The sequence below is a fragment of the Panthera leo genome, chromosome A1 (genome assembly GCF_018350215.1).
Source record: "Panthera leo isolate Ple1 chromosome A1, P.leo_Ple1_pat1.1, whole genome shotgun sequence".
In the NCBI taxonomy this organism is placed as follows: Eukaryota; Metazoa; Chordata; class Mammalia; order Carnivora; family Felidae; genus Panthera; species Panthera leo.
This window is the reverse complement of record NC_056679.1, coordinates 89,549,850-89,566,675: the sequence shown is the minus strand read 5'-3', so window position 1 is coordinate 89,566,675 and position 16,826 is coordinate 89,549,850. Positions and strand designations below refer to the sequence as shown.

The 16,826-nt window shown below is 39.8% G+C and overlaps 1 protein-coding gene across 1 annotated transcript in view; it reads left to right on the top strand.

Moving 5' to 3' along the window:
- The window catches only part of LOC122216044 (T-cell-specific guanine nucleotide triphosphate-binding protein 2-like), a 99,412-nt gene extending 84,808 nt beyond the window's left edge, over positions 1-14,604 (top strand). The window contains 4 exon segments of the mRNA XM_042932254.1: positions 12,993-13,237; positions 13,240-13,446; positions 13,449-13,770; positions 13,772-14,604. Coding sequence (XP_042788188.1) covers positions 12,993-13,237; positions 13,240-13,446; positions 13,449-13,770; positions 13,772-14,327 — 1,330 coding nt within the window. The 3' untranslated portion in view covers positions 14,328-14,604.
- The last annotated feature ends 2,222 nt before the right edge of the window (positions 14,605-16,826 follow it).

Genomic DNA, 16,826 nt, shown 5'->3' with positions numbered 1-16,826 from the left:
TATCCATTCATCAGTCAATGGACATGGACTGATTCCCTAATTTGGCTGTTGTAAATAATGTTGCTATATACATAGGGGTGCACATATCCCTCTGAATTAGTGTTTTTGTATGTTTTGTATAATTATCCAGTAGTGAGATTGCTAGATCACAAGGTAGTCCTATTTTTAACCTTTTGAGAAACCTCCATTCTATTTTCCAGAGTTGCTGCGCAAGTTTACATTGCCACCAATAGTGCAAGACGATTCCTTTTTCTCCACAGCCTAGCCAACACTTCTTGTTTCTTGTGTTTTTGATTTTAGCCATTCTGACAAGTGTGAGGTGATATCCTATTGTAGCTTTGATTGCCCTTCTCTTAGGCTAAGGGCTGATGAACTCTTTTCATGTGTCGGTTGGCCATCTGGATGTCTCCTTTGGAGAAATGTCTGTCCATCTGTCCAGCCCATTTTTTAATTGGATTATTTGTTTTGGTGGTGTTCTGTTTATAAGTTCTTTATATATTTTGGATACTAACACTTTATCAGATACATCATTTACAAATATATTTTCCATTCCATAGAATGCCATTTAGTTTTGTTGATTGTTTCCTTTGCTGTGCAGAAGTTTTTTATTTTGATGAGGTCCCAATAGTTTATTTTTGTGTTGGTTTCCCTTGTTTCAGGGGACATATCTAGAAAGAAGTTGCTACATCCCCTGTCAAAGAAGTTACTGCCTGTGTTCTCTTCTAGAATCTTTATGGTTTCAGATCTCACATTTAGGTCTTTAATCCATTTTGAATTTATTTTTGTGTATGGTGTAAAGAAAGTGGTTTCTTTCCATTGCATGTTGCTGTCCTCTTTTCCCAACATCGTTTGTTGAAGAGACTGTGTTTTTCCATTGGATGTTCTTTCCTGCTTTGTTGAATATTAATTGACCATATGGCTGTGGGATCATTTATGGGTTTTCTATTGTTTCATTTATCTATGTATCTGTTATCATGAATGGATTTGCACTTTTTCAAATACCTTTTCTGCATATTGAAAGGATCATATGGTTCTTATCCTTTCTTTTATTAATCAGGTTTATCACTTTGATTGACTTGTGAATATTGAACTACGATTGCAGCCTAAGAATAAATCCACTTGATCATAGTGAATGAATCTTGAGTGTGCTGTTGGATTTGGTTTGCTAGTATAGCACTGAAAAAAATTTTTTTAATATATGAAATTTATTGTCAAATTGGTTTCCATACAACACCCAGTGCTCATCCCAAAAGGTGCCCTCCTCAATACCCATCACCCACCCTCCCCTCCCCCCCCACCCCCCATCAACCCTCAGTTTGTTCTCAGTTTTTAACAGTCTCTTATCCTTTGGCTCTCTCCCACTGATGCATAGGGGCACTTGTACCCCAATGTTTATAGCAGCACTCTCAACAATAGCCAAATTATGGAAAGAGCCTAAATGTCCATCAACTGATGAATGGATAAAGAAATTGTGGTTTATATACACAATGGAATACTACATGGCAATGAGAAAGAATGAAGTATCACTGAAAATTTTTGCATGCATGTTCATCAAAGATATTGGCCTGTAGTTCTCCTTTTTAGTGGCATCTTTGTCTAATTTTGGAATAAGGGTAATGCTGGACTCATAGAATAAATTTGGAGGTTCTCCCTCCTTTTCTATTTTTTGGAATAATTTGAGAAGGAAGGGTATTAACTCTTTTTAAAATGTTTGGTAGAATCCCCCATGAAGCCATCTGGTCCTCAACTTTTGTTTGTTGAGAGTTTTTTCATTACCAATTCAATTTTTTGCTGTTTATTAGTCTGTTCACATTTACTATTTCTTCCTGTTTCATTTTTGGTAGTTTATGTTTCTAGGAATTTATCCATTTTTTTGAGGTTGTCCAATTTGTTGGCATTTAATTTTTCATAATATTCTTTTATAATTGTTTCTATTTCTGTGGTGTTGGGTTTTTTTTCCCTCTCTCATTTGTGATTTTATTTATTTGTGTCCTTTCTCTTTGCTTTTTGATAAGTCTTGTTAGGTGTTTATTAATTTTATTACTTTTTTCAAAGAACCAGCTTCTGGTTTCATTTTTCTGTTCTCCTCTTGGTTTTAGTGTCTATATCATTTATGTCTTCTCTAATCTTTATTATTTCCCTTCATCTGCTACCTTTAGGCTTTGTTTTTTATGCTGTTTCTATCTCCTTTACGTGTAAGGTTAGGTTCTTTATTTCAGATTTTTCATGCTTCTTGAGGTAGACCTGGTTTGCTATATACTTCCCTCTTAGGACTGCTTTTGCTATATCCCAAAGGTTTTGGACCATTGCATTTATATTTTCATTTGTTTTCTGCTATTTTTTTTTAACGTTTATTTATTTTTGAGACAGAGAGAGACAGAGTATGAACAGGGGAGGGGCAGAGAGAGAGGGAGACACAGAATCTGAAACAGGCTCCAGGCTCTGAGCTGTCAGCATAGAGCCCAACGCGGGGCTCGAACTCACGGACCGCAAGATCATGACCTGAGCCAAAGCGGGAAGCTTAACCGACCAAGCCGCCCAGGCGCCCCTGTTTTCTGCTATTTTTTAATTTCTTCTTTGATTTCCTGGTTGACCCATTCATTGTTTGGTAGCATATTGTTTACCCTCCATGCATTTGTGGTCTTTCTAAATTTTTTCTTGTGGTTTACTTCAAGTTTCATAGCAGTGTTCAGAAAAGATGCATGGTATGATCTCAGTCTTTTTGTACTTATTGAGACCTGATTTGTGACCCAATAAGTGATCTACTCTGGAGAAAGTTCTATGTGCACTTGAAAAGAAGATGTATTCTGCAGCTTTAGAATGAAATTTTCTGAATATATTTGTTAAATCCATCTGGTCCAGTGTGTCATACAAAGCCTTTGTTTCCTTGTTGATTTTCTGCTTAGATGATTGGTCCATTGTAAGTGGGGGGTTAAAGTCCCCTACTATTATTGTATTATTATCAATGAGTTCCTTTATGTTTGTTATTAATTGATTTATATATTTGGGTGCTTACAAGTTGTGAGTATAAATATTTACAATTGTCAGATCTTGTTGGATAGACCTCTTAATTTTGATACAGTGTCCTTCTTCATGTTTTGTAACATTCTTTGGTTTAATATCTAATTTTCTGATATAAGTATGGCTACTCTGGCTTTCTTTTGATATCCATTTGAATGGTAAGTCTTTCTCCATCTCCTCACTTTCATTCTGGTGTTTTTATGTCTAAAATAAATCTCTTGTAGTCAGCATACAGACGGGTCTTGTTTTTTTTACCCATTGTGATAACCGATGCCTTTCAACTGGAATATTTAGTCCATTAAAATACAAAGTAATTGTTGAGAGTCCTGCTATAAACATTGGGGTACAAGTGCCCCTATGCATCAGTACTCCTGTATCCCTTGGGTAAATTCCTAGCAGTGCTATTGCTGGGTCATAGGGTAGGTCTATTTTTAATTTTCTGAGGAACCTCCACACTGCTTTCCAGAGCGGCTGCACCAATTTGCATTCCCACCAACAGTGCAAGAGGGTTCCCATTTCTCCACATCCTCGCCAGCATCTATAGTCTCCTGATTTGTTCATTTTGGCCACTCTGACTGGCGTGAGGTGATATTTGAGTGTGGTTTTGATTTGTATTTCCCTGATAAGGAGCGACGTTGAACATCTTTTCATGTGCTTGTTGGCCATCCGGATGTCTTCTTTAGAGAAGTGTCTATTCATGTTTTCTGCCCATTTCTTCACTGGGTTATTTGTTTTTCGTGTGTGGAGTTTGGTGAGCTCTTTATAGATTTTGGATACTAGCCCTTTGTCCGATATGTCATTTGCAAATATCTTTTCCCATTCCGTTGGTTGCCTTTTAGTTTTGTTGGTTGTTTCCTTTGCTGTGCAGAAGCTTTTTATCTTCATAAGGTCCCAGTAATTCACTTTTGCTTTTAATTCCCTTGCCTTTGGGGATGTGTCGAGTAAGAGATTGCTGCGGCTGAGGTCAGAGAGGTCTTTTCCTGCTTTCTCCTCTAAGGTTTTGATGGTTTCCTGTCTCACATTCAGGTCCTTTATCCATTTTGAGTTTATTTTTGTGAATGGCGTGAGAAAGTGGTCTAGTTTCAACCTTCTGCATGTTGCTGTCCAGTTCTCCCAGCACCATTTGTTAAAGAGACTGTCTTTTTTCCATTGGATGTTCTTTCCTGCTTTGTCAAAGATGGGTTGGCCATACGTTTGTGGGTCTAGTTCTGGGGTTTCTATTCTATTCCATTGGTCTATGTGTCTGTTTTTGTGCCAATACCATGCTGTCTTGATGATGACAGCTTTGTAGTAGAGGCTAAAGTCTGGGATTGTGATGCTTCCTGCTTTGGTCTTCTTCTTCAAAATTACTTTGGCTATTCGGGGCCTTTTGTAGTTCCATATGAATTTTAGGATTTCTTGTTCTAGTTTCGAGAAGAATGCTGGTGCTATTTTGATTGGGATTGCATTGAATGTGTAGATAGCTTTGGGTAGTATTGACATTTTGACAATATTTATTCTTCCAATCCATGAGCAGGGAATGTCTTTCCATTTCTTTATATCTTCTTCAATTACCTTCATAAGCTTTCTATAGTTTTCAGCATACAGATCTTTTACATGTTTGGTTAGATTTATTCCTAGGTATTTTATGCTTCTTGGTGCAATTGTGAATGGGATCAGTTTCTTTATTTGTCTTTCTGTTGCTTCATTGTTAGTGTATAAGAATGCAACTGATTTCTGCACATTGATTTTGTATCCTGCAACTTTGCTGAATTCATGTATCAGTTCTAGCAGACTTTTGGTGGAGTCTATCGGATTTTCCATGTATAATATCATGTCATCTGCAAAAAGTGAAAGCTTGACTTCATCTTTGCCAATTTTGATGTCTTTGATTTCCTTTTGTTGTCTGATTGCTGATGCTAGAACTTCCAGCACTATGTTAAACAACAGCGGTGAGAGTGGGCATCCCTGTCGTGTTCCTGATCTCAGGGAAAAAGCTCTCAGTTTTTCCCCATTGAGGATGATGTTAGCTGTGGGCTTTTCATAAATGGCTTTTATGATCTTTAAGTATGTTCCTTCTATCCCGACTTTCTCAAGGGTTTTTATTAAGAAAGGGTGCTGGATTTTGTCGAAGGCCTTTTCTGCATCGATTGACAGGATCATATGGTTCTTCTCTTTTTTTTTTTTGTTAATGTGATGTATCACGTTGATTGATTTGCGAATGTTGAACCAGCCCTGCATCCCAGGAATGAATCCCACTTGATCATGGTGAATAATTCTTTTTATATGCCGTTGAATTCGATTTGCTAATATCTTATTGAGAATTTTTGCATCCATATTCATCAGGGATATTGGCCTGTAGTTCCCTTTTTTTACTGGGTCTCTGTCTGGTTTAGGAATCAAAGTAATACTGGCTTCATAGAATGAGTCTGGAAGTTTTCCTTCCCTTTCTATTTCTTGGAATAGCTTGAGAAGGATAGGTATTATCTCTGCTTTAAACGTCTGGTAGAACTCCCCTGGGAAGCCATCTTGTCCTGGACTCTTCTTTGTTGGGAGATCTTTGATAACCGATTCAATTTCTTCGCTGGTTATGGGTCTGTTCAAGCTTTCTATTTCCTCCTGATTGAGTTTTGGAAGAGTGTGGGTGTTTAGGAATTTGTCCATTTCTTTTAGGTTGTTCAATTTGTTGGCATATAATTTTTCATAGTATTCCCTGCTAATTGTTTGTATCTCTGAGGGATTGGTTGTAATAATTCCATTTTCATTCATGATTTTATCTATTTCGGTCATCTCCCTTTTCTTTTTGAGAAGCCTGGCTAGAGGTTTGTCAATTTTGTTTATTTTTTCAAAAAACCAACTCTTGGTTTCGTTGATCTGCTCTACAGTTTTTTTAGATTCTATATTGTTTATTTCTGCTCTGATCTTTATGATTTCTCTTCTTCTGCTGGGTTTAGGCTGCCTTTGCTGTTCTGCTTCTATTTCCTTTAGGTGTGCTGTTAGATTTTGTATTTGGGATTTTTCTTGTTTCTTGAGATAGGCCTGGATTGCGATGTATTTTCCTCTCAGGACTGCCTTCGCTGCGTCTCAAAGTGTTTGGATTGTTGTATTTTCATTTTCGTTTGTTTCCATATATTTTTTAATTTCTTCTCTAATTGCCTGGTTGACCCACTCATTCGTTAGTAGGGTGTTCTTTAACCTCCATGCTTTTGGAGGTTTTCCAGACTTTTTCCTGTGGTTGATTTCAAGCTTCATAGCATTGTGGTCTGAAAGTATGCATGGCATAATTTCAATTCTTGTAAACTTATGAAGGGCTGTTTTGTGACCCAGTATATGATCTATCTTGGAGAATGTTCCATGTGCACTCGAGAAGAAAGCATATTCTGTTGCTTTGGGATGCAGAGTTCTAAATATATGTGTCAAGTCCACCTGATCCAATGTATCATTCAGGGCCCTTGTTTCTTTATTGACCGTGTGTCTAGATGATCTATCCATTTCTGTAAGTGGGGTGTTAAAGTCCCCTGCAATTACCACATTCTTATCAATAAGGTTGCTTATGTTTATGAGTAATTGTTTTATATATTTGGGGGCTCCGGTATTCGGCGCATAGACATTTATAATTGTTAGCTCTTCCTGATGGATAGACCCTGTAATTATTATATAATGCCCTTCTTCATCTCTTGTTACAGGCTTTAATTTAAAGTCTAGTTTGTCTGATATAAGTATGGCTACTCCAGCTTTCTTTTGGCTTCCAGTAGCATGATAAATAGTTCTCCATCCCCTCACTCTCAGTCTAAAGGTGTCCTCAGATCTAAAATGAGTCTCTTGTAGACAGCAAATAGATGGGTCTTGTTTTTTTATCCATTCTGATACCCTATGTCTTTTGGTTGGCGCATTTAATCCATTTACATTCAGTGTTATTATAGAAAGATACGGGTTTAGAGTCATTGTGATGTCTGTATGTTTTATACTTGTAGTGATGTCTCTGGTACTTTGTGTCACAGGATCCCCCTTAGGATCTCTTGTAGGGCTGGTTTAGTGGTGACAAATTCCTTCAGTTTTTGTTTGTTTGGGAAGACCTTTATCTCTCCTTCTATTCTAAATGACAGACTTGCTGGATAAAGGATTCTCGGCTGCATATTTTTTCTGTTTAGCACACTGAAGATATTGTGCCAATCCTTTCTGGCCTGCCAAGTTTCAAAAGAGACATCAGTCATGAGTCTTATAGGTCTCCCTTTATATGTGAGGGCACGTTTATCCCTTGCTGCTTTCAGAATTTTCTCTTTATCCTTGTATTTTGCCAGTTTCACTACGATATGTCGTGCAGAAGATCGATTCAAGATATGTCTGAAGGGAGTTCTCTGTGCCTCTTGGATTTCAATGCCTTTTTCCTTCCCCAGTTCAGGGAAGTTCTCAGCTATAATTTCTTCAAGTACCCCTTCAGCACCTTTCCTTCCCTCTTCCTCCTCTGGGATACCAATTATGCGTATATTATTTCTTTTTAGTGTATCACTTAGTTCTCTAATTTTCCCCTCATACTCCTGGATTTTTTTATCTCTCTTTCTCTCAGCTTCCTCTTTTTCCATAACTTTATCTTCTAGTTCACCTATTCTCTCCTCTACCTCTTCAATCCGAGCTGTCGTTGTTTCCATTTTGTTTTGTTTTTCGTTTAAAGCGCTTTTCAGCTCCTCGTGACTGTTCCTTAGTCCCTTGATCTCTGTAGCAAGAGATTCTCTGCTGTCCTCTATACTGTTTTCAAGCCCAGCGATTAATTTTATGACTATTATTCTAAATTCACTTTCTGTTATATTATTTAAATCCTTTTTGATCAGTTCATTAGCTGTTGTTATTTCCTGGAGATTCTTCTGAGGGGAATTCTTCCGTTTGGTCATTTTGGATAGTCCCTGGAGTGGTGAGGATCTGCAGGGCACTTCCCCTGTGCTGTGGTGTATAACTGGAGTTGGTGGGAGGGGCCGCAGTCCTACCTGATGTCTGCCCCCAGCCCACCGCTGGGGCCACAGTCAGACTGGTGTGTGCCTTCTCTTCCCCTCTCCTAGGGGCGGGATTCACTGTGGGGTGGCGTGGCCCGTCTGGGCTACTTGCACACTGCCAGGCTTGTGTTGCTGGGGATCTGGCGTATTAGCTGGGGTGGGTAGGCAAGGTGCATGGGGGCAGGAGGGGCAGGCTTAGCTCGCTTCTCCTTAGGTGATCCACTTCAGGAGGGGCCCTGTGGCAGCGGGAGGGAGTCAGATCCGCTGCGGGAGGTTTGGCTCCGCAGAAGCACAGAGTTGGGTGTTTGCGCAGAGCGAGCAAGTTCCCTGGCAGGAACTGGAGTTGGTGGGCGGGGCCGCACCTTTGGGATTTTGGCTGGGGGATGGGCGAGGGAGATGGTGCTGGCGAGCGCCTTTGTTCCCCACCAAACTGAAGTCTGTCGTCCGGGGGCTCAGCAGCTCTCCCTCCCTTTGTCCTCCAGCCTTCCCGCTTTCTGAGCAGAGCTGTTAACTTATGACCTCCCAGACGCTAAGTTGCGCTTGCTGTCGGAACACAGTCCATCAGGCCTCTCCGCTTTTGCCAGCCAGACTCGGGGGCTCTGCTTGGCCAGCGAGCCGCCCCTCCGCCCCGGCTCCCTCCTGCCAGTCCGTGGAGCGTGCACTGCCTCGCCGCCCTTCCTACCCTTTTCCGTGGGCCTCTCGTCTGTGCTTGGCTCCGGAGACTCTGTTCTGCTAATCCTCTGGCGGTTTTCTGGGTTATTTAGGCAGGTGTAGGTGGAATCTAAGTGATCAGCAGGACACGCGGTGAGCCCAGCATCCTCCTACGCCACCATCTTCCCTCTCTCACAAGTGCATTTCTTAATCCCCATTACCTATTTCACCCATCCCCTTACCTACCCTCTGGTAACCATCAGTTTGCTATCTATAGTTAAGAGTCTGTTTCTTGGTTTGTGTTTTTCTTTTCTCCCCTATTATCATTTGTTTTGTTTCTTAATTTTCACATATGAATGAAATCATATGGTATTAATCTTTCATTCACTGACTTATTTTGCTTAGTGTAATACTTTACCTCCATCCATTGGATGCAAATGGCAAGATTTCATTATTTTTATAGCTAAGTAATATGTCATTGTATATATTGTCAATATATATAACACAGTATAATACACAATACATATATAATATGCCATTGTGTGTGTGTATATATATATATATATATATATATATATATATATATCACATCTTCTTTATCCATTCATCAGTTGATGGACATTTGGGCCCTTTCCATAATAAGGTGATTGTTGATAACGCTGCTATAAATATCAGACTGTATGTGTCCTTCAGATCAGTATTTTTGTATCCTTTTGGTAAATACCTAGTAGTGCAATTGCTAGATCATAGGGTAGTTCTATTTTTAAATTTTTGAGGAAACTTCAAACTGCTTTCCAGAGTGGCTGCACCAGTTTGCATTCCCACCAAGAAGGAAAGATGCAGAACTATAGTTCTTGGATATGAAATAAACAATATGCCAGAGAGTTGAAAACTTAACTCTTTGGATTTTAAAGCTCCCATTTAATTTTTGTTTGTTTCTTTATTCATTTGATTATTTACTATTTTTCCTTAAGCCTAGCTTTTACTTCATGTACATATTAACAAAAACCACCAGTACTGAGGTAGTGGAACCATGGACATCAACCATAGCCAAAGAACTGGGGACTTGTTGGGGTAAGAACTGAACCATCAGACCTCCAAGAATGGGGACTACAGAGTGATTCCACACACATGGAGAAGTGTGGCTGCCACCAACAGTTCCCAACTTGAAATCTGAGTTCAGAACCAAGGGCTAGGTTTAGAAGTTACTGTGGACTATTCAAGAGAATGCTCTCTACACCTCACCATCAATTTCCATCACGGGCTAAACCAGCAGATTCCATTGTTGGAGACTGCAGACAGGAAATGAGGAACAGACTAAGCCAGCAAACAGCAGAAAATGGAGACTGGACTGGAAGTGGGGAAGGGATTCCTATGTGGACTTATGCATTGAACCACGGACTAAGGACTGGTGCTCTGTCAGAGCCTTCTGTCAGTGACAGAGTGATTCATTAACCTTGGGCTGGAAAAGCAATTGAATCTGGAGCTCTAATGCAAAAAAGTGCAGACCTTAAACCAAGATGAACTTAGCAATGGGCCTTGGAAATGTTGAGAAAGACAATGACTCAAAAGTATTCATGAGATGCTACACCTGTGTTTCTTGTTGTCCCCAAATACAGTCACAGTTTGCTTTGGATCCAGACACTGCCAACCAAATCTGTTTAAAAAAAATTCAACCAAGTGAATTCTAAAGACCTAATTGGCTTTATTAAATAATTTTTGAATTGGGTAGTATTCCATATAGCAAATAAAAAGGAGTTCCATTGAGCTGAAAACATGGAAAGATATTTTAAGTGAAGAGAGAAAGCAGAAAAAATTATTAGCAAAGAATCCATTGTTTTAGGCAAGGTTGCCCTCCTGAGGGGAGAGAAAGGAACTGTCAGTACAGTTTTTAGTGCTGACCAGGAAGTTCCCATGGTGACTGGTGATGGATTACATCCCTGGGGATTGAAACCGCTCTCAGGCATACTGACATGGGGCTTTATCTTAAATGGCTCTACTATGGCCCTGTGGCTTTCTTTATAACACATTTCTTCATAAAAATATAAATCCTGTGTGTCTGACACTGACTTCATTTTGAGTCCTAGTTTCAACTCTCCCCACCCAATTGTGGGCTCTGCCTTTGCTTCCTGAGACAGAGCTCTGCTCTTGGATGAGGCCCCTCATTTGAACTCCAGTTCTGAGCTTTGCTAATGGTGGGACCTTCAATGTCTCTCTCTCCACCTCATCATTTATTTGATTCTTAATTTGAAGGTGGAAATGATTATAATGTCCTTGTAGGGTTGTTAAGAGGATGAGATGAGAAATGTATGTATAAATGCACATCTAAGGTTTATTGGCATGGATTTCTCACATTCCCTCCCATTTCTACTCCAGCTACAGAGGGCACACTGTTAGAGGTGCTTCTAAAGATATCATAAAAGGCAGTCTTGCCCCTGCTACCCCTGCATTGCTGTTGCAGCAGAAAATGTTATTTAAGAGAACTTCACATACAACATAAGGTGAGGTATGGAACCTTAACAGTAGCACATGGCTTTAGTGGTTGAAGTTTGCTGAGGACACAAAATTTTGCAGTTAGTATCTGCTTGTTCTCCTGACCCTGTCTTTTGGTTCCCTTTCTCTTTATTTATTCCATTCCACAGGACTTGTCTCAGTCATAGATTTCCTCACTCTCCTGTGAATTCTTTCCACATCCTCTGGGAATGCACAGGCATTAGATTACACCTGATGAGGTTGAAGTCTCACTTTGTTTGCTCCTCCTTAAGGTCCAGGTTGTATATGCCTCTTCCTCATTCAGGCTTGCTCATTCTGGTTTGTGTGCTGCCTGCTGTCCAAATGGGTGGTGGGATGGTTTTCCCACCACACAGCAAGAGGTTGCCCCTATTCATTCCAGATAGTCAGGATTTCACAATATATGTGATGAATATTCCTGCTGGGCAGCCAGAAGTGCTGACACCATGTTTCTTAGTTGCTTAATAGCTGCCTTTCATCCTTGATGAGCTAGATTCCCATAGTTCTTTCTTCTAAGAAGGATGTTTGCACTCCCTATTCATATGTATACCAGTCCAAACAATGTGTACTTGCTTTGCATAATTTCATCCCAAAATATTTTTTTGCCATCCTCTTCTGGGCTGCAGCCTGTGGCTACCAGAAAGCCCTAAAGAATGGGCCTGATCTCTCACTTTTAGACAAAGGATATCTCTCCAGCCTGCATGCTTCCCAGATATCAGTGATGATGAACTTACTTGCTTCCTGTTCTCAGTCTCTGCTCTCAGTCTCCACAAAGGGAGGTATACAAATCTCTCACATTACCTTTAGTCCTGGGTACATGATTTTTTCTGGTGCCCCATTTCAAAGTATAAGTCTCCAGTGATCAGATAGGTCCAGGACTCCAGAACTGGTTCAGTTTAATTGACATCAGAGAAGGACGTCAGAAGGACATCAGGGACCTCCTTATCATAGCTGACTTCTTACATCCTATTCAGCTCCTGCCTCAGTCTTTGCTCACACCACCTTTTGCATCAATGACACTTTATACAGCACTCAGTTCCCCAGCTGGATTACTCCCCCCACTTGATTTCTGTCCCATTTTATACACAGGCATGAAGCAGGTGATAGGTGGAGTCTCACAGGACAATTAGGGTGGCTTATAGCAAGTCCCAGGTGGATAGTCGAACATGGTTTTTTACAACACTGGAATCCATGCCACATGCTGTTTCTGCTCTAGACAAAACCAAGAGTCTTTTCAACACCTCACTTCATGAGTCAGCATACTTTCTAGGTAAAAGAAAACACATTTGCAAATTTGAAGGTTTCTATCTCCTTATGATGATATACATTATCTTTTCTGAGAAGGAAAGGAGTCACTCATCCTTATTCAACTTCCTTATATGAGAACCAATGTCTATTACATGATGATGTTGGAGGTTATCAGAAGTGTTTTTTCTGGAGGGTCTTACACCACAGATAGGAATGGGTATGGGGGCAAAAGCTGGTGCTGTCTTATTAGATTTGCTACCATGAAGGTGTATTATTTTCATAACATTAAAAATAAAGAAAACTAAAGCAAGAAAAATAAAGACTAATCTGGGAATGTAAGTTTGGATAGAATAATCAGGCTTTGAAATTAGTCTGGAATAATGAAGAGTATATTACAGAAGAGCTTTCCAAGATAACTCAAGAGCCTGAGTAAGGGCAAATTTACATCCAGGTAGAAGTCCACACAGTGCCTGGACAGAGAAAGGCTCCTGGATGCAATGTTGTGGCCAGGACTGAGGTTCTCCATGCCCATAACAGCAAACCACCCCTTGTTGTGCTAACTCTTTTTCTTTCCCTCTTCTCTCCTCCCCCTAGTGCCCTCTACTGCTCAGCCATGGGTCAGTCCTCTTCCACAACCTCTGATATACATGGTGGTAGTTTGGCCCTCAGCCTTGACAAGTTTTTTAAGGATTTCAAGCTGGAAAGCACAATAGTCTCTCAGGAAACTATCACAAAGATTCAATCACACCTGGAGGAAGGGAACGTTTAGAGTGTAGTTTCTGCAATCAATAATGCTTTGAGAGACATTGACAATGCTCCATTGAACATTGCTGTTACCGGGAGTCTGGGACAGGAAAGTCCAGCTTCATCAATGCCCTGCGGGGGGTGGGGCAGGAGGAAGATGGGGCTGCCCTCACCCGGCCAGTGGAGACAACCATGGTGAGAACCCCATACACACACAAGAAATTTCCCAATGTGACATTATGGGACCTGCCTGGCATGGGGACCACTAAATTTCAGGCACATAAGTATCTGCGGGAAATGAAATTTGGTATGACTTCTTTATTATCATCTCTGCTACACGCTTCAAAGATAGTGATGCGCATTTGGCTACAGCAATAAGAAAAATGAAGAAGAAGTTCTACTTTGTCCGAACTAAAGTGGACAGTGATGTATATAATCTAAAAGTGAGTAAACCCTCCACATTCAATAAGGACGAACTCCTGCAAAATCTCCGCAAAGACTGTGTGACAAATTTGCAGAAGGCCAATATAAGGGACGCTCCGATCTTCTTAGTCTCCAGCTTTGAGTTGTCTAGTTATGATTTCCAAAGCCTAGAGACCACCCTTCTGAAGGAGCTCCCAGCCCACAAGCCACATCTCCATGCAATACCTGCCAAATGTTACCGAGGCCGCCATTGACCGGAAGAGGGACTCCCTGAAACAGAAGGTCTGGCTGGAGGCCCTGAAGGCTGGAGCATCTGCCACCATCCCTTTGGTGGGCTTCATCAGTGAAAATGATGTGGAGACTTTAAAGGAGACTTTAACTCTCTACAGGTCTTACTTTGGACTGGATGATGAATCCTCAGAAACCGTGGCCAAGGACTTGCACGTGTCAGTGGAGAAACTCAAGGCAAACCTTGTGTCACCCCACTTGCTCTCAACTGAAAAGGATGATGAGTCCTTAGCGGACAAACTTTTCAGATATTTGGAAAAATTCTGCTCTACTAGTGGAGGACTCATTGCCACTGGTGTTTACTTTAGGAAGATATTCTATTTGCAAAATTATTTCCTTGACATAGTGGTGAGTGATGCGAAACTTCTTCTTAAAAAAGAAGAGATTTTTAAGGACTCTGAGGGCTCTGAGCAAGCCAATATGCATCAGCATGTCAGGAATGAAAATGGGAAAAGTGAGGCAACCAGCTCCTGAATTATTCTTGGTGTTGGCATGGCACTGGTGCCTGGAAAGTTGACTTAAGCCTTCCTTGAAGCAATCCTGACCGCTGTCATCGGAGTATCACAGACATTTCCATAATTCACTCTTGAACAAACCACAAACCTAGTGACTTATTTGACAGTGAAAGCAATCAGCTCTCTAAGAATCCTTCTTTCATATGATCCTCCTTGGAAAAATGAAGGACAAGAATCTGCAATTTTCTGCTTAGTGGAGAGAATAACTCTTTGTGTGATGGTTACTTCATACCAGACCCTGGTCTTTCTACTGTCATATTAATAAAAAATGGCTGTGCATACAGTAGGTCCTCAAAAATAATTTTTATTTTTTAATGTTTGTTTATTTTTTGAAAGAGAGAGAGAGAGCATGAGCAGGAGAGGGGCAGAGAGAGAGGGAGACACAGAATCTTAAGCAGGTTCCAGGCCCTGAGCCATCAGCACAGAGCCTGACCTGGGGCTCAAATTCACAAACTGTGAGATCATAACCTGAGCCAAAGTTGGATGCTTAACCAAGTGACTCACCCAGGCACCTCTCAAAAATCATATGTAAAATAAATGGATACATAGTTCATTTTTTATGCTCCTGATATTCTGTTATGAATACATAAATTTTGATCATTAATAGATCATCAATTAATGTTGACTGATATCCTCCTTATCCTTTCTAAGGTCAACATTTTATTTATAAACATAAAAGATAGTGAAATGAACATGTGTCATGGGAAATAAAAGAGAAATATTAGCTAAGGAAAACCTTTATCTGGGATACTTGTGAGAGGAACAAGTGTATAAGGTGGGAATATGGTAAAAGAGTTTGCATATTGCAGGTCTAGGCACTCCTAGATTGCTAACAATATATTTTGTGCCTGAACGTGAGAGGTTAGGGAATATGAGATGAGACAGTTGTGATAAGTCTAAGTGGAAATAATTTTTTATAAAGCCTAATGTCCTTAAACATATCTAATCTAATAAGAGAAATGCAAATTAGAAATGGCGTCTACACTAAAACATCATTTATCCCATATTAGATTGGGGGAAATTTCAAAGTTTGACATTCTGTGGGTAAAACTGTAGAAAAATAGTTGCTGTCATACAGTTTTGATGGGTATACAAAATGATATAACCTATGATGTGACAAATTAGGCCATCTCTAGGAAAATTACACACAGGTATACTTTGCCCCAGTGATTCCCCCTTTGAAGAATCTGGGTCTTAAAAATTGAGAGTAAATTGGTGGTTGGCAGGGGTTTGGAAAGTAGGGGAAATGCATAGCGCTGGTGAAAGAATACAAGCTTTCAGTTATAAGGTGAATGAATACAGAATGCGGTGACTATAGTTAATAATACTGTATAATAATACTATACAATAATAACACTTGAAATTTGCTTAAAAAAGTGTGTCCTAAATGTTCTCGCTACACACACACACACACACACACACACACACGTTAAATATATGAGGTGATGGATGTATTAATTAACTTGATTATGATAATCATTTCACCTTATGTTCATATATATGAAATCATCACATTGTACGCTTTAAATATATGCCATTTTATTTGTTAAGTTTACCTAAATAAAGCTGGTGGGGAAAGAAACAAAAAAGCTGAAGAAAATACAAAAAGATTTATACTAAAAGTTATTTGAAATGTAAAACACAGAAGCTTTTTGTGTTGATGAGTTGCCAATATTTCATTTTTGTTTTTATTTCCCTTGCCTCTGGAAGCATGTCAAGTAAGAAATTGCTGTGGCCAACTGAGGGTGTATGAGAGGTGGGGGAGACAACAAATGGGTGATAGGCATTGAGGAAGGCACTTGTTGGGATGAGCACTGGGTGTTGTATACAAGCCAATTTGACAATAAATTATATTTTTAATAAATAAATAAATAAACATTTAAAAAAAGAAATTGCTGTGGTTGAGGTCAAAGAGGTTACTGCCTGTTTTCTTGTAGGATTTTGATGGTTTCCTGTCTCACATTTAGGTCTTTCATTTATTTTCAATTTGTTTTTATGTATGGTGCAAGAAAGTGGTTCAGTTTCATTCTTCTGCATGTCACTGTCCAGTTTTTCCAGCATCATTTGCTGAAGAGACTGGCTTTTTTCCATTAGATATTCTTTCCTGCTTTGTCAAAGATGTTGGCCATATATTTGTGAGTCCATTTCTGGGTTCTGTATTCTGTTCCATCGATCTGAGTGTCTGTTTTTGTGCCAGTATCATACTGTCTTGATTAATACAGCTTTGTAATATATCTTGAAGTCCAGGATTGTGATGCTTCCAGTTTTGATTTTCTTTTTCAGGATTGCTCTGGCTATTCAGGGTCTTTTCTGGTTCCACACAGATTTTAGGATTGTTTGTTCAAGCTCTGTGAAGAATGATGGTGTTATTTTCATAGGGATTGCATTGAATGTATAGATCAGTTTGGGTAATATATATTTTAACAGTATTTGTTCTTCCTGTCCATGATCATGGATT